General features: G+C 35.0%; 1 protein-coding gene across 1 annotated transcript in view; it reads right to left on the reverse strand.

The window, feature by feature from the left end:
• Positions 1–8934: 8934 nt before the first annotated feature.
• Positions 8935–23421, reverse strand: part of LRRC25 (leucine rich repeat containing 25) — a 34620-nt gene continuing 20133 nt past the window's right edge. Inside the window, exons 2-3 of the mRNA XM_072405027.1 lie at positions 17564–18451; positions 8935–15591 (exon numbers count right to left, since the gene is read on the reverse strand). Of these exons, the coding sequence (XP_072261128.1) occupies positions 15429–15591; positions 17564–18444 (1044 nt within the window). The 5' untranslated portion in view covers positions 18445–18451 and the 3' untranslated portion in view covers positions 8935–15428. The remainder of the gene's footprint in view (positions 15592–17563; positions 18452–23421) is intronic.

Here is a 23421-nt window from a genome sequence, read left to right on the forward strand (position 1 = left end):
GAAAGGGGACACCCCTGGCGAGTGCCATATGTGATATCAAAAGAGGAAGAAAGTGCTCCTGAAGTAAACACTTTGGTACTGGGAGTAGTGTATAAAGATAGAAAGGCTGATTGAACCAATCCAACCAGACCAAATGTATCCAACACAGAAGACAGGTAACCCCAATGGACCCTGTCAAACACCTTCTCTGCGTCTAATGAGAACAACAGAGAAGGACGTTGATGCAGCTCCACATATCTTATGATGTTAATCAATCTTCTTGTACTATCAGGGGCATGTCTATCTTTCACAAATCCAATATGATCAGGACCAATTATACTTGGAATCACACAGGCTTTAGCATAGATCTTTATTAGTGTTGATGTTCGAATTTGGGTTGTCCCTATATTCAACCCGAATATGGCTGTTCAAATTCAGGTAGACCCGAAAAACACGGGATTCGACAGCAAAAATTCAGAAGGGAAAAAAAAAAGTATCTTTTTATGTATCCTTTTATAATGTATCTTTTTACATCTGTTTGGAGGCTGTAGAAGCTCTACACAGTGCTGAAACAAACCCGAATTTTTCCTCCCATTGACTTTAATGGTGTTCGACTTTGACATTCGACCACCCGAATTTTTTTGCTATATTCGAGCGAATAGCTGCCGAATCGAATAATGAGCTATTCGACCAACACTAATCTTTATATCAGTATTAGGTAGGGAAATTAGTCTATTATGATTAGTAAGAGTATGATCTTCCCCATCTTTAGGAAATGTGATAAGGCTTGAAGCATTTCTTTCGAGAATCCCCCTGAAGATCCTGCTTTATTAAATATATTCACAAGATATGGAGTCAAAGTGTGTTTAAATCTCTTGTAGTACTCTCTGACACAGAAAATGGTTTTGACAAATATTGTAGCTGGCTGTCCATTATTGTAGGTAAATATGCCAAGTTAATTTTAAATTTTCACTTTAAATTGTAAAGACCGTTATAATTGTTACAAAATTCCTCTGCTATTCCTTGAGGGCTATAGGTTCCTCTTTTACTAATAGGGTCAATTATGGAGAAGATTTTAGTTTAATTCTCTGCAGTTTAATTTGTCTTGCAAAAAACTCCTAGTTTATTTGCTAAATTGTACTGTTGGGCTTTCAATTTTCTATTGTATAAATCATATTTGTACAATACAAAAGATCTTAATTTCAATCTGTCTTTCAACAATGATGCTGTTACCTGTGGGGAAGGAAACTTCTTATTTTCTTCCTCCTGTTTACCTATAGAACGGAGCATGAATCTGGTCCATTCTATATTTTTTATCATTCACACTTGTTTTTATAAATACTCCTCTCATATATGGCTTATGGGCATTCCACAAAAGGAAGTACAATGCCTTCTGTGTTTTTAGTTTCTTCAGATAATTGTTCTTCTTTTAAGCCCATATTACAAGGTGTAAACTAGTGCCATATTTCATTATAAATTTTTTTATGGTATGAAATATTTTTTTAGGACAGTTTGGTCATTTTTCTGGGAGCGGAATTTGTTGTTTTTTGTAATTTTATTTAGTTATGGAGCAATGCGTTCACTCTTGTAAAGTTACAGGCCTTAACTAAATAAAGCAGTGGTAAACTAAAGCAGTTAAAGGTGTATTTAAAAAAAACCCTACAAAGGAGATTTTTACATGTGTAGTATTGTTTTTTTTCTTTTACTTAACATATTCAGCAAGCTGTAGAGATGTCTCAGTTTAGATACAATAATCTTTGAATTTCCATATTATGGATAGCATTTTATTATTACAGATAATTTTAATTATAGTCTTCCACTACCTTGTACAGGTGATTGTAATAATACTTTGTCACCTTTCATTATTTTCAACATTCTCTGAATCCACTGGGCTAAATAAATGCAAAACAATGCAATTGTTTTGGACGCTATAAGATTTTTTGATGTATGGATTCTAAGGTATTTTGGTATAAAACAATAAACTTGTTGTTGTAGTACACATAAATCTTTACCAGGGTTTCATTCTTTAATCATTCTCCAGATTATTCTTCAAGCTTATTTCATTCAAATGTTAAAATGTTGAAGTTTTGGAAACTTTATCCACATTGAATATCTGTGTATCTGTGTGTATAGAGTGTCTTGAAAACATTGGAAAAAATGTTTCGGCTTTCCCCCTTCTGCACTGAAGAAGGTTCATAAAAAGGAGTAAAGTTGATGCAGAAATTGCAGAAAAAATGCCATACCATCATCTGAAACTGATTTAACTGCTTTACCAAAGCCCTAAAGGTATTAGATCTCTGTTTTAGACTATGTGAAAAAATGCATTTTGCATTTTACTAAATTCGATTATTAATAAATCAATTATTCGATTTGATTATGTGGGAAATGTATTGATATTTCATTGGCAAATGTCTAGTCTACTGGAGGGGCAATGTCCTATTTAATCATTTAATAGTAGTGACATTGTATCCTCTATTTCCTACATATTACAAAATTTCCACATCATTGTGAGTTAATTTATTCTTTGAAGGTTTCCTTCTACTGTTTTTTGATTTATTCTGCTCTCTATATGATCATGATTTTCCCCTTTTATCACTGAAACATCAGGCTACTTTTAAACAGAAGTGAGCAGAAATAAAAATATCTGAGTTAGATCGGTCGAGAAAACTGACTATATTCAGAAACTGGAGTTTCTTTTAATAGACTCTACTATACCTGTCAATGACGGGTATAGTATAGCTTATCCAATATGGCCAACTGATGATAATGGCCTCCTATTGCTCCTTAGTAGGCCCTCCGTAGCCTCCCTTTGGATCCCTGTATTCCCTTTTTAGCTTTATCATGGGTCCTCTGTGGCCTGTGGTTTTTATTGTAACACTTTAAAGAACTAATAATTTTGCTTCAGTTTCAGTAGTTCTTATAAGGAATCTACAACCCGTTCTATATGCAACATTATCCGCCATTTTATAGTAAACAGGATAAATATAGAACAAAAAATGAATGAATCTACAGTAGAAGGAATTAATAGTTGACACTATGGCCTATTTAAAGTGTCACACAGGTCCAAGATGATAGCCTGTACTTTACCGAGCCATTGATATCATCTGGCTGAGTTGTATGTCATCTTTCATTGACAGGTATATGTTGGATTGGAACTAGAGGAGATCACTTGGAATTAGCGGAATTCCAAGTTCCGAATTTCAGCTTAAAATTTACAACTTTAATGTTTGGTTCTCTCACTTTGTATATTGTACAGCAGCTGCTCTTCCTCCTGGCTACTGTACAATGTACATGGCAAGAAAAAAATGAAAGCTCTACACTTGTCCTTGTCCTGTCCTCCCTGTTTTACCCAAACAATGTGTAGGACTGATCAACAATTACTGTAAACATTTAATTGCAGATTTTTCTGCACTAGGTCACAGAAAATACTAAGAGCATGATTCACTTACCAATGCCATACGCAGATGTGTTGTTTGAAATTTTTTTTCAATAAATACATGACCGAAAAAATATTTAAAAACAAAAAAAAAAAAAACATTAAAACAGAACTAAATCCGTTCAGCTCACTTATCCTTGTTATAGCGATGGGTGCCGCCATCTTCCTTTTCCTCTTCCTGGCACACGCAAGGAAAGCTGAGATTGCTGGGTTTTATATAATGTTTATGAATATACTTTGTATGACCTTTTTTGTACATACTACATAGACAACTGAAGTGAAAAGAACAATAGCTTTTTTTAGTGCCAGCATTTGAACAAGTTGTTTTATTCTTCACAGACATCATTTGCTAAATATTTCTTTTAGTATTCAATAGGTGCAATATAGTCTGACATCATCTTAATACAGTCAATGTTTACACATCAACACTTAAATTAGGGCAGTGCCAAAGGTTTGTGACTGTGTTTACAGCATTAAAAAGAAATGAAATGTTAATAAAATTCCTTGGACAAAGTCTTCTGCTTGAGTCACAAAGAAGAAAGTAAGATAATAAATTCCTGCAAGGTTTTTGATCTTATTCACCTTTCACCAACATTACTCTTTCAATAAGAACAGAATTTGTCTAAAATCTTCAACACCCTTAACCTCCCAGGCAGTAATCCCAAGTGTGGCTCAAGGTGAATTTTCCATACTCAAAGGGAGTTTAAAAGTCCTACCTGGTTCCTACATTCCAGTGGCGTCCTCCAGCGGTGCTCGCAGCATCCTCCAGCGATCTGTGTAACCTGGCGATGCCCGGCCAGCATCTACCTCCCCGGCATGTGAGCGTTGGGGACGCAAGGCCAGGGGAAACAGATGGCGGCCGGGAATCTGCTTGCAAGTGTGTTGCTGGAGGGCGGGACCATTGGGCTGGTAGGCGGGACCAGGCGGGAAATTTAAAATACTATGTATTTTTAAATGTACCACTTTTACATTTAAAAATACTTTGTTTTCATACCGCCAGGGAGGTTAAAAGGACATGTTTTTGCTTACAATCACATACATAACAAGAATAGTCAATTTTATTGTACATGTGCTTTGCTTAAAAGAAAAGAAAATTACTGCTTTAGTTTTCATTTAGAATGCTCTTTTCGGGAAACAATAGTAAGATTTACTTAAAGGTAATAGGAGAAAAATTTGTGAAAGTAAAGTTCTGAAGGACAGTTATGACACTAGACAAAGTCACTTTTTCTACTATTTTCTCTTGAGAAGAGACATTTAGGGGGGATATGAGCACTGTGTATAAATATATTAAAGGGTCCATAAAGAGAAATTATTCACTTTCAGATCATGACAAAAGACAAGAGGGCACTCTTTGCGTCTGGAGGAAAAGAAGTTTAGGCTTCGGATAAGGATTGAATTCTTTACTGTAAGGTCTGTGAAAATGTGGAATAGGCTCTCTCTCATGAAGTAGGTATACATTGCTGGAAAAAGCTGGATGTTTTTCTAGAAGCACCTAATTTAACTGGGTATTAAATCTTTAAAGTAAAGATAACAGAGACTGTTGATCCAAGGAACATTTGGCTGCCTCAATGAATCAGGAAGGACTGGGGTTTTTTTTCTTCTTCTGGATCACCTATGTCTATAGATTTTTTTTTTTTTTATCTGGGATATGCCTTTTCTCAACCTCACCAACTATGTAAATAATACACTCCAAGTTTGCTGGGTCACCTGTCTTATTTAGCTTGTTTTGTGGCAAGGTTGTTTGTATATTTATAAGTGATTTTACATATCTCTTTTTAGACCATTGTTGAACCCCTTCATCCTGAGGAAGCAGTGCCTAAGTGCAAAACACATTTAACAAAGTAAACTAGGGACTTGTTTGTTTGTCTGTATTTCATATGGAACCAATTGATATAGCACACCACTTTAATTTAACTAACCTTCCATCTGTTCCCTAGAAATTGGAAGCACTTCCTAACTATTTGGCTGTTTTAAAAAATGTTTAAATAAATGGTATTTTTTCTGTTATCTTCTTTGTTATATCTTTATTTTGTTTTATCTTGAAGGCCAACTTTGACGTCCATGGGAATGAGTTATCCTTTAACTCCCCATCCCTTTTCTCTTTTGCAACTGTTTATGGAGTGCGGTTATATGCATATTATAGAAAAATGTTTTCCAATCACTTTTTTAACATGTTTGTTGTTTGTGTTTATTGTAATTGTGTTTATTACAGTTGGTAGATTGGATTTATGGAGGGCATTTTATCATTTAGCTTACAAACCAACATATGTACAATCTTTCAGAAACATTTAATTCTGGTAAAAAGATTAACAGAATGTTTAAAATGTTGTTTTGTATTTGAGCATTAAGCTATTGCATATAAAGTTGTATGTGTTTGTGCTTATAATAGTAAGTATGTTTTATTTAATGTGGGTTAAAACAGCAAAATTTTTTTATTGCACAGGGTTATAGTGCCACACACAGGACAAGAAAAAAAAAGATTGGCCATAGATTTCTTCTGACCTAATTTTAAACCTTGTGTTTGACCCTGTCAGGCTATTGTAATTGTATCTAAACCCTGCTTTACTTTTTTGACACACAAATGGGAAGGCACATCAAAAGTCACCTGAAAAGTAAAAATCACATAAAACATTTGTGGCCTTGTTTAGAAAACAGAGAATCAGACATTCTCTTATACATTTCTTGTGGTAAATAATTACTGCCATTGAAACAGTTGGACCTGGAAGATTCCTATGAGGGAATGTCTGATTCCTTGTTTTATCATAGAGTCCTTTGTGTAAATTACTTCTATTTCAGTAAAGTGAGTGGTTGAAATTCAGAGAAACTAGAGATGGTGTTCTGGTAAATATGAGAGAAAGGTAATAAGGTAAAATATCTTTAAAAAGCATTGACATGTCCTAATGATCACTACCAAGTAAACAATGCTTCATTTATTTAATTAAGTTCAAACAAACAAAAAGTTTGTTACTTCAAATGACTTATTTCCTCCATGTTAGATGTAAAGTGTGTAACAAGTCTATTTTGTTACTACTAAAAAGGAATGTAAAATAAGCCAATTTACATTGAAAGCATTTACGAATGATATTGTTTATTAGCTTGAAAATTACCACAGGAGCGGCATATTAAGCAGAAATTGTCATGATTATTAAATAAATGTTGCAGATACATATAGCAAGAGTTTCAATAGGTATACCATATTGTTTAAACTTTTTGATATGAAATTACATAAAGGAATTCTATGTATCTTTTTTACCTATTCTCTTTTGATCTAGAGACACTGGTGCTCCCATATTTCTTCTTAAAAAGTGGCCTTTAATGCTGTGAAACGTATTTATTACTCTATCAGACTCTTGGGATAAGGAAAACACAGGGCATTGATTATGTCATAGGAAGTTTCTACTGATTGATGACCAAGAGCCTGTGGGATCGATCAATATGTTATACTAATGTATATGCTGTGTATTTATATATAATATAAAGATTTTTTTTGTATTGGACTCAATACAGTTATTCTGTATTGAATCCAATACAAAATTATTTGAATTTCCGGCTACGCCTCCTGCAGGAACTGATGTTCGTCACTGGGAAACCCCACAAATCGTCTCTGCAGTCGCCGGGAGAAGATCGAAGAAGGAAGGACCTGGACGAATGAGCAGGACGCTGGGGGATGCCAAAGGAACAAGGTAAGTGGGTTTTTTTTATTGTTTTTTAGCAACCCTGAGTGTGACTCGAGATTACCGCTATGGGGGTTAATATAATATGGATGTCTGTATTCATGAAAAAAACTGTTTTTATCTTGTGAGAAGGGCATCCCTCTTTTGTGTAGAAATATTTTGGGATTTGACACATAGGGCCTGATATATAAAAGCTCTATAAGGCTGGAGAGGATACACTTTCATCAGTGAATCTGGGTGATCCAGAAAACCAGGAATGAAAAAGTCATTTTGCAGTTTGTTAGCAAATGTGTTCAATCCTGGACCAGGTTTATTCCAGGTTTGTTGGATCACCCAGGTTCTCCCATGATAGTCCATGATCTCTAGTCTTGGAGAGCTTTAATAAATTAGGCCCTTCGTCTTTTGCCTCCCCCTCCCACCTGACTGACATTCAGGGGTCACAGTGCCCACCAAAACTTTCTGATGAGCACTTCAGTGATAGATTCACTGCAAGGATAGATTGTTAGAGGTCATATACTTAATAAAATGTGTCTCCTGAACAGCTGAACAGGTCTTGTGTGATAAAAATGACAACACTTGATATGTGCAGTCTTGATATGATGTCATTAGAATCAGTGCCAATCAATGATGGGAGTGGGGTGGAGTGAGGTAAAAGCCTCGGAAAAAACAGCACATGTGTGCCTTAGGTTCCAGGACTTAGCTGCCATGTAATAAACGGAGTAGTCTTGTCACTTAGTTTCACAGGTTCTACAGGTATTTAAACGGACCTAGTCCCAAGAGCAAATACATGCCAGTATTTCCTTCTGTAACCACTGTACATCCTTACATTTTCTTTAGACAACACAATAACCTGCTTTTGGACAGCACATAGAGCCCCCTGGAAAGCACTTCATATTATAAGCAAAGACCTACCTTTGAACAATGAATTTATATATTTATTTTTGTATATTTGCATGAATCCTGTCCGCTAGCAAGTTACTGACTACCCATCATCTGCACTCTTGTGCATATGCTCCTCTGGTGACATAAAGGTCATGATTTATAAAGCGAATACGCTCAAGCTCACCATACGCATATTCGCTCTACTGGGCAAGGCGCATTACCGCGAGCTAGTGCTGAGTGCTAGTACGGTCGCCTGCCAGATTACAGCTCAGACAAGAGCAGTTGGGGTCGCGAATTCGCTAATTAGGGGGAATGATTTTCAGCTGTCCAATTGAGGTGGGTCTGTGCTGTCATAGCAATCAATTAGCGCTCACCTGGTCCCTGTTCTGTGTGCACCTACAGTCCATTAGAGGCCAATTTAAATCTTTAGTGCTTGATCTTTTTTTCTTGGTACGTGCTAAAGTTTTATGTTACATTATACTAATTCAGAAAATTGGTTCATTTATAGTTTGATTTGCTGCAGTTGTTTTGATATGTTTTTGTTCGGTTGCAACCCTTCAAACTAACTCATATCAAGCTGTATATGTACTAATTATTACATTATAATATGTCATCTCATCACACAGTGGTATGAATGTTAAAAAAAATGTTTTTGGATCTGATTCACATTAAATTATAGTCAAATCAAATATATGGAAAAATTATTGTTGCCAAAGATGTTAAAAAACATGTATCAAGGAACATTTAGTGATTTCACTTGTGTGTAAATGTAAAAATAGATTTAAATGTATGTAAAAACATAAGCATTTGCATTTTTACTATTTTACCTGGACTGATTTGTGGGGGGGTTAATTAAATAAGTTTGCTTGTATGGTATGCATTGATGTGACTTTTTGTAATATTAATTATTGTTAGCTTCAGCTGTTGCTGCAATGTTTTTGTGCCTGTTTGAAAATGATGGTCTTTATTGGTTAGCAATTCTTTTTTTATTAAAGGTTTTTACTTTTTTAAACAGTACAATAACAGTAACAATAAAACAGTACAATAAAATAAAATAATAAAACAGATACAAAAGAAAACATGTTAAACAAAATGTAAGAAAGAAAAGAAAAAAGGTAACAACAACAAAAAGAGGTTCACATTCGGAAACATTGTATCAAATATTTAATTTAAGTTTCACATTAAAGTAAGAATATGTATTTAAGCAATATAGGGTGGGTTAAAGGACTTCATCCAACTACATTAGAAATAGTAGACCATATGCGCCATTGATAATAAAACTTTTTAGAAGTTGAATTACTATATGCAAAGGCTTTTTCATGACAGTATTGTTGGTTGACTCTCTATCACTTCTAAAACTGAAATGGTAATGTTTTGCTTCCATTTACTCACTATTAGTCTCACAGCAATTAAAATATGAGAAATTACCACCCTGTGGGAGCTAGGGAAATGATCTATTCCTATATTTAATATCGCGAGTTCAGGGGCGATATTGAAGGTGCTACCGATAATTTTCTGTAACAAATTGGAGATTTCTAATTCCCAGAACATATGTATATATGTACCAATGTCCCTGCACCCTCGCCAACATAATGGAAAGTAGTTAGGGGTAAATTTTGCCAATCTATAAGGGGTTCTGTACCATCTTAAAATCATTTTTTGGTAACAGTACCAGTAGGATAAGCACTTCGTAAAGAAGATCATAGAAATAACGGCAGCTTTCCATTTAGGTAAAGTCATTGTACACTGCAGGTATTTCTCCCATATAGAAAAAATTGGGAGTCTCTGCCATTTGTCTTTGGACTGTAAAAGGTTATAATATAATAAATAGAGATACTCCGCTTGTGGGATATAGTACCTTGACAACGATGCCAGAATTTGGAAGGTACCTTAATGGTAGGGAACGAAGAGGATTTTAACAAATGTTGTAAAACAAATATTTATCCGCTAAAGAAGAAAAGGTATGGAGATTATGCATATAATTATATCCTTTATGTGCCTATGATGATATATTCAAATTGTTAATTAGATATTCGTATGATCTAATAGGGGATTTGAAGAGGAAGTGAGTCCTCTAAGGAATCAGATAACTTGATTAGTTTTTTTTCAGGCTAATACCATAGCTTCCATTGAGTATAGATTTGGGATTTTAATTTTAGATGTAAGGGAAATTGCTATTAAATAAGCCAAGTAATCATCTCCATTTAAGATGGAAGTTTCTATATTTAGCCATCTTGTTTGGGTGTTAAGAAAAAGGCATTTCTCCAGCTGATCTAATAGAGAGGCAAAGTAATAGTCTTGGATCAACGGTAGTCCCACACCCCCTACCTTTCTCTGGCCTTTTGTAATTCCAAATAAAGTAATTCAATGAGTTTTGAATAGGTATGAAAAATTGTGTAGGGAGAACTATAAGTTCTAAATAAATGTAAAATTTTAGGTAAAAGAGACATTTTGAAAGCAGATATTCTGCCTATCCAAGAGAGTTCAATAGTACTTAACTTTTAGTTTGTCTTGTATTGTTTTAAGTAGGGGTGAAAAGTTGTATTTGTAGGTGTCAACGTTAGGGTACAATAGTTTTATTCCTAGATAATGGAGAGCATTCCGAACCTGAGTAAAGGGGAATTTTTCAGCTATAGTCTTTTGTGTCTTTAGAGGGATCCCAATATTTAAAATGTTGCATTTTGACTAGTTTATCTTAGAATTTAGTAATATTAGTAATTATGAGATAGTTTGCAGCAGTGCTTCAATGGATTCAGTTGGGTTGGTAAGTGTTAAAATAATATCATCTGCGAACAATCCAATGACATGGGATATTTTATTAATAGTCACCCCCTTTATATTGTTTTTCAATCTGATTTTCTGAGCCAAAGGTTCTATCGCTAAAGATAAGAGGATTGGGAAAAACGGGCATCCCTGTCTTTTTCCGTTGGTGACTAAAAATTCTGGTGAAAGCATGCTGGATGTGAATACATATGCTGTTGGTGTGGTATATAATGCCATAACGGTGGATAGAGTTGACCTATTGAATCCAAAAGCATAGTGTCAGCCTTCAGAAAGGAGAGCTCTGTTTGAGGGAATCTTGATGGTGATTAACCAGGAGATCACACACATGTGTATAGGTTAATGGGTAAATGTCCCTTTTAGTTTATTTGCAGACCAGATAATGGTAAATGTGAAATGACCTTGCAGGTAAACAGTAAAGGAAAATCAATATTTGATTAAATTTAACATACGTCGAGTCCCAGCTGAGGCCTATCTACCTTTTACAAACCCAATTTGATCTTTGTTAATAAGTAGAGGTGTGATATTAGGAAGACTTTGTGCAATAATTTTGGAATAGATTTTGACATCATTATTTAATAATGAGATTCGTCTTTAGTTTTGAACTAGAGATGGGTACTTTTCTGGCTTAGGAATTGTAATTATGATCGCTTTTAACATCTCTTTAGGGAAAGTACCCTTCTGCATAGCTTGGTTTTAAATATTTACCAGATAGGGGGACAATATCTGTTTATATGTTTTGTAATATTCAGAGGAGAAACCGTCTATTCCTGGTGACTTATTTAAAGATAGAGAAGAAATTACTGACTCAATACCTTGAGAAATAAAAGGTTGGTTAAGCTCCTTAAGTTGTTGTGACGACAAAGTGGGTAGTTTGCATGATTATTTAAAAATTCTTCTATGTGGAGATTTGTAGGTTGTAAAGTATTAGGGTCGTCCTTCAAATTTTACAAAGAAAAATAGTAATCTTTAAATGCATTCGCAATGTCTTGTCGGTTGGACGACCTAGCTTTAGTAAGTTTTAGTAAAGGGGTGGAGAACGTGGGCTATTATGTTTTTGGCCGCTTTAGATTTTCATTGGTTAGCTAATAGCTTACCAGATTTGTTGGCTTGACTATAGTATCTTGATTTTAATATTCTATACAATTTTTCCTGTTTGGAAATCAACAGGAGTCTTAATCCAGTTCTACATTTGAAAAGTTCTTCCGAGATTGAGGCATTAATTTGGGACTTAGTTAGTGTAATAGTTCTAATGACCTAATTTTTCCCAATAGCAAATCTAAATGTTTGGTTCTTTTCTTTTTCTCCCTAGAGGCTATTTGTAAAAGAATACCTCTCATATAGGCTTTATGGGAGCACCACAAAATGGTTGTTGTAGGAGTGTTATTGATATCAAAGAACTCTTTAAGACAAGTTAGGATGTATTTGCTGGTCTCCTGGTTTGCGAAAAGAGAGGTATTAATTCTCTAGAGCCGAGTTGGATTTGTCTCCAGTTCTTCCTGTATGGACAGTACTACTGGAGCATGGTCAGACCATGTAATGTTGTGGATGACAGCACTTTTAACCATTTGAAGAGACCATTTATCTAATAAAAGTAGATCGATTCATGAATAGGATTGGTATGGTTTAGAATAAAAAGTGTAGTCTTGTTCAGAAGAATGTAGGCATTCTTCTGAACAAGGTAGGTCTTGAATTGACTTTCTTGTTGGATGTATCAAGGTCTAAGTTCGGGATACAGTTAAAGTCTCCACATATAAGTAAAGATCCTTGTTGTAGTTTTCTTGCTTTTTTAAAAACTTTTTTAATAAAAGTGATTGGCTGGTCATTGGGAGCATAGATATTCAAAATTTTTCGTAAAACATTATTGATTGAGGCTACTAAAATGATATATCTGCCTTGTTGATTCGATTCCGTATGGATTAAAGAAAATGATACATTTGCACTGACAGCGATTCAAACTTTTTTTTTGAGTAAGTCTTGAGTGGAAGATATGAGAAAATTTGTTATTGGACAATTGTGGAGTATTTGCTACATTGAAATGTGTTTCTTGTAGGCATAATATGTCGCATTTCAATTTGCCAGCGTCATCCCATAATGCTCTACGTTTAAAAGGGCTGTTAAGTCCTTTAACATTCAAGGATAGAATGTTGAGAACCATCGTTGGAAAATGTTTGCATGCTGTGGTAAATAGCACATTGCAGTGCTTTGCAAACTTTTTGTAAGGTTAGCCTGTGAAACCTCAAAAAGGAAAAAAAAACAAAAATACCAAGTAAAAGGCACAAAAAAGTAAAAGGGAGAAAAGATAACCAGAACAAACAGAATATATGAATCCAAAAGGATTCAAACTGCAGTAGCATACTGTACCTTGTAAACATGGAGGCATAGAGGCGAGCACTGAGCCTTCAGGGTGGTCCAAACAAAAGTGGTGTAGGAGACAAACAATTCAAACTGTAAAGGATTAGGATTTTGTTCTCCATTCAGTAGTAATATTATTGGAGGCACTATTTGAACTTGAATCAGCATTTTGGTCTTTCAGTATATGTATATACAGTGCCTATAGGTTAGGTTGGCATATTAAAAAAAAAAAAAAAAAAAAACAAGAAACATTTGACTTTTTTATCTTTATATCAACAAAGAGTATGAATAGAAATACTGTACTGGGAGAAAAGTAGGTACACTACTGACTTCAGATGCTGTTAGTATCAGAAATTAGGTCTTTTAGAGATTTTATTTTATTGCCCATGAATCATTGAAATACATGTCATCAAATATTTTTTCTTAAATTCCAAGATATTTTTGAGTTTCTTTGCATAAACTGCCTATTTCAAACTCTGTACAATGTTTAAATTAAATTTAAGTCACCCTTTAAGCAAGAGTCTCAGCTTGTTCTTTTGGCTTTTCAAATTAAGAGAATCTTTAAGGCTAGCTTTTTTACTACATTAATGTTAATAAATTTAATGTAGTTTTAAATGTATTTTGAGTACCAACACACAACTGTATATATAAATGTATTACATATAAAGTTTAAAACCAACATATATTACATATCTATTTTTTGTTACATTTTCTTTGTGGACCCTAGCAATGGCATAACATAGGATTCCAGTAAATTAAGGGTCCTGTTTTTAAACCTTCTGTGATGCTTCTCCTATTTATGACCTATTTACTTATTTACTCTAACAGAGTCCATGATACTTGAGAGTGCTATTCAAGAAATCCAACATTCAGTAACTATGGTTTGCAGAATATATAGAAAATAGTTCATATTAGTGAAAAACTCAATGGGATATTTATAGACATTCTGTACTTACTTGATAATAAATTGGAAATATGTGCAAAAGTGCATTTTCACGTATAGTAATATAAATTATGGTGCACCTTCTATCTGACCATACTCCTTAGACTTCCCTTCTGAAAACCCCGTGTTGACAGCTACACTTCTACAGTACACCTAGCTATAAAAACTAATCTGTTCATCATTTCAGAAAAGTGGCCTTATTACAGCAGGAGCTAGAGAAATTCTTCTGACTTTTTGATCCACTTACTTAGTTTTACAGAGTAGAAAATGATTAAAACCACATCTGAAGATGAACCTGGTTAGCAATAAATATCTGACAGAGGTCCCAGTCCTGTTTTACATTACCAAAATTCTGAAAGGTATTTTAAAAGGATCTAATAAACATGTACTTTCTATTTAAAGCTGTACTTTCAGGAGCTATGGATTCAAATGGGTTATTTATTATCTAGAGTTCTGCTTTTACAGCACAACAATATTCTAATATAAATATCTGTAGTTACTATTTACAGCATAAAAGATGTGTACTACCCTAACAAAAGTTTACTGCATGTATGCATGAATCTTGCTCACAGAATCACAAAGATTAGTTTACTATCATATGTAAGATCAGATTTTAGTAACGTCAACGCTAAGAATTTTTGTATGAAGGCTGGATAAAAAAAGCAGGTGTTACATACAATGAAGATGGTGGAAACAAGAGCCCTGCCCTGGGAGAATCAGAGACTAGGATGCATGACTATGAAACCTAATCTTACACCCCTGCACATTTGTTCCATGATGTGGAGTACAGAGGGGAAGTACAACAAAGGCCATGAGGGTCATACCACTGTTTTTTAAAAAGTAAAATAAACAAAAAAATAGTTATATGGTATATTTCTAGAAATATTTCTAGGACCATTATGTACATTTAACTTTAAATTGATCAGCTGTAAAGACTATTAAAGCATCAGAAAAATATCTTGGATAGTAAGATATAGATAAGATATAGATATATCTTTTTTTTTTTTTTTTGCTCAAATTTTTTGACTTGTCATCTTTAAATTTAACTCCTTTTGAGTTTGTGTGCAGTAAAATGAAATTGACTGTCACTGCTTTGACATGCTATGGGGCAAATATTTTGTGACATACAAATTTGCAACTGCAGTATTATTGTCTGCTTACAATATAATAAGCACATTTAGGAAATCATATCTTCATTGATATTATACATTTACTAATAAAAAATCAAATATAAAATCAACAATTATAACATGAAAAATAACAAACAAGTTTAGTCTTTTAACTCCTTGAACCAGAAAGAATACAACAAGCTGTCAAGATTCCTCCAAATGCGAAAATGTTATGAATATAATATAGAATGTTATGGATAAACTATTTTTCACTGGTCAGGTAAAATATAAACATCATCTTCTTCTTTGTTTATATGGATATTACCATGATCACAATAGTTGTAATATACTCCTTGGGTGTTGCTATAAATGGGTTGATCACCTTCATTTACATCACTCTCCAAATAGATATCTTCTTCCATGGTTGGTTCACTGTGGGCAAAACAAAAATGATTATTTAGTCACAGGCTATAAAAAAATCTTGCAAGTTAAAGCCAAATGACTAAAACACATTTTAATTATACTTGTATTATAATTTTTTTTGCCAAAACTCATAAGGGGTTTGTTTTTCTATTGTCCTGGCTTACAGTCCTTAGATGTGGTGGCTGCATTTTCAGGCTAAGAACATTTAAAGAAAGTACAGTTGATCTTGGTAGAAATGCGGTAGCAGTAGGGAAATAGATATTTCTCTATCCATTATATAAAGAGGTTCTCTATATCCATTACCAGTTTTAAATCTAATGGCTATTTTTATTAAATACTCCTTTATACTGCAGATACAGATAGATTCCTGTAACTGTTTAAATAAATTAAAAAGAATGAATGTAATTGCTACTTTAAAAGAAAAACAAGACTTAGTAGATGTGAGTACAAGTTGTGTTACAACATAACTTGACTAGCAGTCCTGAGGAGAATGATGACCTGTCTGTAATGTAAGACATCTAACAGCAATAGATACTGACTGCTAGAGATAAACATTAGCAAAGTTCATTTGACGCACTGAAAAGTTAAGATTTTCTATTAAGATTATTATCTGTTTAGCTTTAAGCCTTTTTTTTACATCAACAATGTATATATAAATACAATATAATTTGCTTTAGCTAGGCATTATACTCTTTCTTAAAAGTGCCAAAATATATTGCTTAAAGTTAATAGTCAAAATCATTGAGGCTATTTTAGAAAGGAGGTATCACTAGCAGCTATTTTAGAAAAAATATTTACCTTACTATGTGAACCCCAAGTCACTAAAAACATTTTTCAACCTTTTATGTTTTCTAATGCCTTCTTAAATCTCTTTCCATTGCCCATACACAAAACTCGACACCAAAATTATGTAGAAAGCAGGTAACCAAAACTATGCAACACACAGGATGTCACTGAAATAGCTGCCTCATTGGACAAGATTTATTAAAGCTCTCCAAGGCTGGAGAAGATACGGTTTCATCAGTGAATCTTGGTGATTTGCTAACAAATGACTTTTAGGAAATCCATTCCAGGTTTGCTAGATCACACAGATTCACTGATGAAACTACCGTATTTTTTGCCGTATAAGACGCACTTTTTCTTCCCCAAAACTGGGGGGGGGGAAAAGTTAGTGCGTCCTATATGACAAATGTGTTATAAAATAATTAAAATAATATACTCACCCAATACCCGATCCTGCGTGTCTCTTCTCCTCGCTGGCTGCATGCAGCGTGTGTCTCTTCTCCTCTCTGAGCAGCGTGTGTCTTCTCCTGTCTGTAGTGCAGAGCGAAAGAAGCCGGCACAGCGCCACCTGCTGTTCCCTGTCCTAACTGCCGTACAGTGGAAAAAAAGCACAGAGTGATCAGAAGGGGAATTTGAATGACACAGAGTGATCAGAAAGGGAATTTGAAAGGCACAGAGTGATCAGAAAGGGAATTTGAATGGCACATGAGTGATCAGAAGGGGAATACCGGTATGAATGGCACATGAGTGATCAGAAGGGGAATAATCTTTCAGAATCTTTTTTTTCTAGATTTTCCTCCTTTAAAATTGGGTGCGTCTTATATTCCGGAGCGTCTTATACGGCGAAAAATACGGTATATATTCTCCAGCCTTGGAGAGCTTTAATATATCAGGCCCATTGTTTCGAATACGGTCTGTAATGACTAATAAAGTTGTTTATATTCTTAAGGCCCACATACTTTTTCCCTAAATACCCATTATTGTTTAAACAATTTTTCCCATAAAAAGTGTATTTTATTTTAATTGCTTATGTAAATATCACATGAAATTATAGGAGCTATTCATATATTACCTTTCTTTTCATTCAGAAATAGTTTCTCAAATTCTGCAAAATATGTTTTCTTTAACATTCTCTCTTTTATAGCACTCTAAACTTGATGTTGACAGCTATGTAATGCAAACAATTCACAATACTTACATTGGTGCTCCTGATCTGCTTTGTTCAGTTAAATATTCATGAGGTTTTGTCTTGTTCGTTTGAAAGTGACCAACAAAAACATTTTCATAGTTTTGTCCTGGATTTTGGTTTAAGGTTGATGCTGCAACATCCATATTTCGTGTCATGTAGCGTGGTTGTCCATGAGAAGGGGACTTTTCTGTACTTGTCTTGCTTACAATATTAGCTGAGCTGTTATTCTTCTTCCAAAGGTACAGAGCCACTCCACCAACTATAACACCTAAAGCTACTGTAGGCAGCACAATGTATAAAACCAAAAAGCTTTGTGAACCACAGTTTCTTGCAAAGAACTCTTCAACTTTTTCAAACTTTGATGTAATGGAAGATGTTGTGCATATCACAAAAGGCTTTGATTGGTCTGTTGAGTTTGTATTTAGTTGCTGAACTATACTTCTAGCCAAATCACATGTGCAATCTACACTTAAGTTAAGGAGACTGGAATGAAAAACACTTGTTGGAATTTTAGTTATACGATTTCCTTCAAGTTTTAGCATTTGCAGTTTGGAAGAATTGCTTAGAAAGTTTTCTGGCAACTCTTCGAGAATATTGTTCCCCAGGTTAATTTCTTTCAAAGCAATTGCAGTAGATAGGAATTTTTCTGGGAGATGTGCCAGTCTATTGTGAGACAAATCTAGTTTTTCGAGCAATTTATAATTTGAAGTTGGTATAATAGTCACAATGTTATTGTTGCTCAAATTGACATTTTCACAGCTTTCAAAATTAGACCAGTGTAGGGGTTCACAGATCCCATTTACTAAAGTTTCACATTTGGTTCCATTACACACTTCTTTTGCATCACTAAATGTGTAAAAAAAGCTGACTGCCAGCATTAGCATCCACATCTTTCTCCTGTAGAAGACATATAAAAAAAAAATTACAAAATACAATAAAGTAAAAAATATTGAAAGCATTTGATACAATTGCTTTAGTGAAAAAATACTAGAACTTTCAATTAGTGCAACCTCCAACTACATTTAGGACACAACAAACCTTTCTAAAAAAAACTGAATACAATAGGCCCAAAATCTTATAGATTTGTAAATACTAAGCATTAAACACCCACCTCTATCAAGCCTTTAAGAACTACAGCAACATTCACTCCACAATAAACAACAATGGAATTTAATAACAAAAAGAATGTAACTTTCTGGAAATAAATATACATATATTACAGCTTAGTGGCATCTGCTTCCCACAAATCCAGGAAACAATTCAGTATACCTCAGATGTGACCGCTTTCACTACAACACTATATCTGTTAAATACAGTCAGGTAATGGCACTTTTTTGATATTGACATGTGATACTTTGGTTAAGTTCAATGGAAATATGCAATTTTTTATTTTATTTTAGCTTGTTGAACTTTGGGCAGAAATAATTGTTCTTGGCTACAGTACTTGGTTCACAGAACATCAGATTGACAAAGCTATTATTTCCAGAGACAGCTTTTAAAAATGTAAGCAAATGAGAACAGAGGCCTATGTCTCCCCAATGGTCTTCTATCACCTGCAGTGGAGACCATATTTAAAATCCCCATAAAGCCCCATAAAGACACCAGAGCACTGTAGCTGTAAAAAAAATATTGATCTTTCTAGTGGCGGATGAATGAATAAGCATTGTACACACAGCTTTGTGCTGTAGTGGAGAGAGGACGGGACAGACAAGCAAATGGCACCCAGCTGTGCTCCCCTCCATCAGAAAGTAAATCGGTACTTCCTGATTGATCGCTCATTAGTGTACTCGGGAGGATGCAGGAACTGCCTGCACACACTGGCCACATGGGGCCAGGCATTGTCCTGCACCAAGAGGAACTTAGGCTCCCCTACACCAGTGTAAAAGGTCTAAGAATTTCATCATGGTACCCAACAAAAGGCAAATGTTTGAGTGGAGATCTGTGCAACCCTCCAGGGATAAACTTCCCTCAGACCATCACTGATCTAGAGCCAAACCGGTCAAACTGGATGATGTTGAAGGTAGCATAAGGTTTACCACTGTTCACCTTGTCCTTTTAGGACTGTGATGCTAAACTGGTGTTCTCAAACAAACAGTGTCAGGCTGTAAGCACAAGTCTTAAGTCTGCCACCCTTAAGTCTGTTTCTGCCAGTTTTTCAGAAACATGCAAACAAGTAGCCTGCATGGGGGTCAACATGTAGGTTTCTAGCAGAGAAAGATCTTGGGAGACATTTGCTGAGACATCCACTCCTGCGTAGATTGACAACTGAATGTCTTAAACGTATTACACTTGTGAATAATATTTCTCATTGTAAAATAATGGATTTTAACATGTTTAAAAATGGCATTTAAACCCTTCTCAGATTTTTTTTACTGTTACTTTATAGTAGAATATGTTAGGACAAAGGCCCTAATTCATCAAGCAGAATCGGACGCTCGCTCACGCATTCGTATTCACGATCCGAAATCGTACGCCGTCACCCCATTTTATTTATTTTATTTTTTTTAACTATTTAAAAGATCTGTTTACTGGTGTACCTATCTAAAGGATCATATTGATCAATGATAATGACCAATTGATCAATGTCCAAGTCCAAGTGTCCAAATGTCAAAAAAAAAACAGCCAATTTTGACAGACTGCGCAAGTGCTAATTGCAAGTGAATTTCTATCACCTGTGCGCTTAAGTTTGAGCATGCCTTAATTGGCAGATTCGCGCCCCCTATTGCTCATTATTATCAAGGCAGGAATCCGGCTGGCAGTGAGAAGGTGAGTGTACGAGCGCACTCGAATCCGGACCACGGAAAACCGGCTCGCTGGAAGCGCGAAAGTACGCGCGACCAGCGAGCGTAGATTTTATTGATGAATTAGGGCCAAAGACCTGTTAATTGTGTGAATTTATATCCCTAAATCGAGTGTGCACAGTGGCTATTTTGTGAACGTCCCTATAAAAACGAGACGTATCAGCTGGTTTTTGTGGTCTATAGAATAGTGTGGAAAGGCTTTAGCAGTATATATTATAGTTTTAAGTCTGTGGCCTTATCTGCGTAATTCATTTTAACAAAGATTTTATTCTCTAGTAGGAGGACTATAATAGAGAGAAAATACCAAGCACCAACACTGGATGGAATAGAAAGGAGAGTAAGTTAAATGCTGTTCTATATGCAAATATATCTAATATTTCTTTTTATACCTGGTGTCAAAACAGGATGGTGGGAGAACAGAGGAAAGGTCAGTATATTCTATCTGGTTGAACATTTTCAAGCAAATGCGTAGCTATGTCTTTTTGTGAGCATATTGCAAGTCAGCTTTAAGGTTCAATTTCAGTTAGACTGCTACTGTTAAACTACAACGATAAAAAGTAAACATCATTATACATGATGTTAGTATCAAATTCAAAGCAATAATGTGTAAAACCCAATAGGCATGTTCATGGATGTGGAACCCCAGCTAAAATGGTTTCTAGTTTTCGGTAAATTGAGGAAGGACGCTAAATTTTTGCTGTCTGACACCTGATCACTAGGGCAGAAGGTAAAATAAAATCTCTCTGAGTATTGCTCTAAGAAGAGCGACCTTTACAACTTTAAAAGAAAGATGCTTAGAAAAATGGACCCAAACAACCAACATTTGCATATATATAACACATGTAGCCAGTGGTCTTTCCACTTTATGCCAAAGTCTGTAATTTTTGTAACCCTTGGATAGAGGGGAATTAATAAAATCTAGAACAACATTTAACTGCTATATGTGCCCTTATTGGAGAGAATTCTACTTACTTATTTCGTCTGACAAATGAAATAGAGAGAACATTTGGCAAAGCTTTTAACAGACAGCAATAAAAATGTACATATTGGGCTTTACGTAGGAATCCAAGACTAAATTAAAGCCAGAGAAATTCATTAGAAGTGGCTACCTATAGTTTGTATCTGTATGTCCTTTGTTAGAGGCGTATATGTTTTTCAGTATGTTTCCAATACTTCAATGACCCCTGGGCTCAGTATCTCAAGCAAGTTCCCAGTACTAATCAGTGCCAGAACTGTTGACTGTCAGTTCTTGGACAAGAAATAAACCCTTTAATAATGTCAACACAGATTTTTTATGATGGAGCGAGCACAGCTGGAAGCCCTTCTGTCAGCTGAAGGATTAACTTATTAAAGTTAGATAACACTGGGGAATGCATTTTTTGTTGAGTCTTACACTTGTCTTTTACTAATTTTTGGGTGGTGAATCCAGAAATGACATGCAGTTTGTACTATACAGGGTATCCTCTATTTTTGTTAAAAAACATACACATTTTACATACAATGAAAAAATAAAGAAATAATAACTTGAATGTACTGTTTATTTAAATTTCTTTCACATTTGTTCATACAAAGGATTTATTGTTACTCTGACTTTTTTTTATGGTAAAACTTTTGAAAATTAATCACGTAAGCGGTTAAGGTAAAAATTTAAGCTTATAGCTTTTCCTGTGAGTGTTCAGTGTTAGGACAATCCCGCCGGATGCTCCAACAATAGTCAGCCATCATATGTACATCCCATCTACCCTGATGAGTGGGTGAGGAGGAGTTACCATTGAAAGAAACTTGAAAGGAGCGGTCAGACAGATAGGAAGCAAACCAAGAGAGAGCAGTGTCACAGATACCAATGGAGCGCATGATACTCATCAATGATTGAACCTAGGTTTTCCGGGAAGTTAGAAAGATGGCTATGCAGAAAATGCACCTTGATGCACGTATTGCAACCAAGCATTTTGTAGCTCTGCAAGAGTTTCTAGACAATTTCTGCGTAATTATTTGCTTGTGTGTTTGCAAGAAAGTCCTTGAGAATAGCTTTGAATGATAGCCAAGCATTCTTTTCAAATTCTGACATTGTCCTAATGAAATGTTCATCTTTGGTGAGCTGCCGAATCTGTGGACTATTATTTTTTCAAATGAAAGGCTAGGAAATGCCAAAATGAGGTACTTGAAACTGTCTCCTTCAGTTTGCAAAACTTTAACAAAGTGCTTCATCAGACCCAGTTTCATGTGCAGAGGCGGGAATATAATATTTTTTCTATCAATAAATGGCTCATGTAGAATGTTTGGTTTCACCTGGTTTGCGGGCAGTTCCTTTCTACCCAATGCCTCTCACAAGTTCTGCTGTGCCACATGCACAGATAATGGATACTTGGTGTATTTGCATCGCTGACCAAGAAGGAAGCATACCATTTTAAGGTCAACACAGATGACCCAATTTTGTTGGTGGTATTGCAACAACTCAATGACTTTCTTTATGTCTGAATATTCTTCACAAAGAGAAACTGAAGGGCCATTTGGGGCTGACCCAAATATATTGCCATTGTGAAGGCGGACTCACTTTAAGCTCTACTTCGAGCTATCAATGAATAGTCGCCATTCAGTTAAGTTATAGATTCAAATTCCCAATTCCTCCATTAAACCAGGTATGTTATGACAATACACAAAGCCATCGTCAATTCTAATGTACTGCAGAAATGCAATTTCTCTGGTTCGAAAGTACAATACCTTTGTTCCTTTTTCAAGTAAGTTTTTCTCACGCAGTCTTGATGCTAGGAGTTGTGAAGCCTTCTTCTATAGTCCCAAATCACATGCCAAATCACTCAACTCATGCTGATCAAATCCCTTATAAACAGAGTCCTCTTCAATTTCAAACCCTTCATTATTATCACCTAGTTCACCACCATATTCATGTTCTTCAAGAGACTGTAGTGTAACGAAAACCAGCACTGGGATTTCATCTGAATGAGCCACCGGGCATATAGCCGATGGTAGACTAGGATACTCTATGTTACATTTATTTCCTTTGTTATATCCTGAAGTTTTCACTATACAAAAGTAACAGTCATTGAA

This window comes from Pyxicephalus adspersus, chromosome 3, assembly GCF_032062135.1.
Source record: "Pyxicephalus adspersus chromosome 3, UCB_Pads_2.0, whole genome shotgun sequence".
Classification (NCBI taxonomy): domain Eukaryota; kingdom Metazoa; phylum Chordata; class Amphibia; order Anura; family Pyxicephalidae; genus Pyxicephalus; species Pyxicephalus adspersus.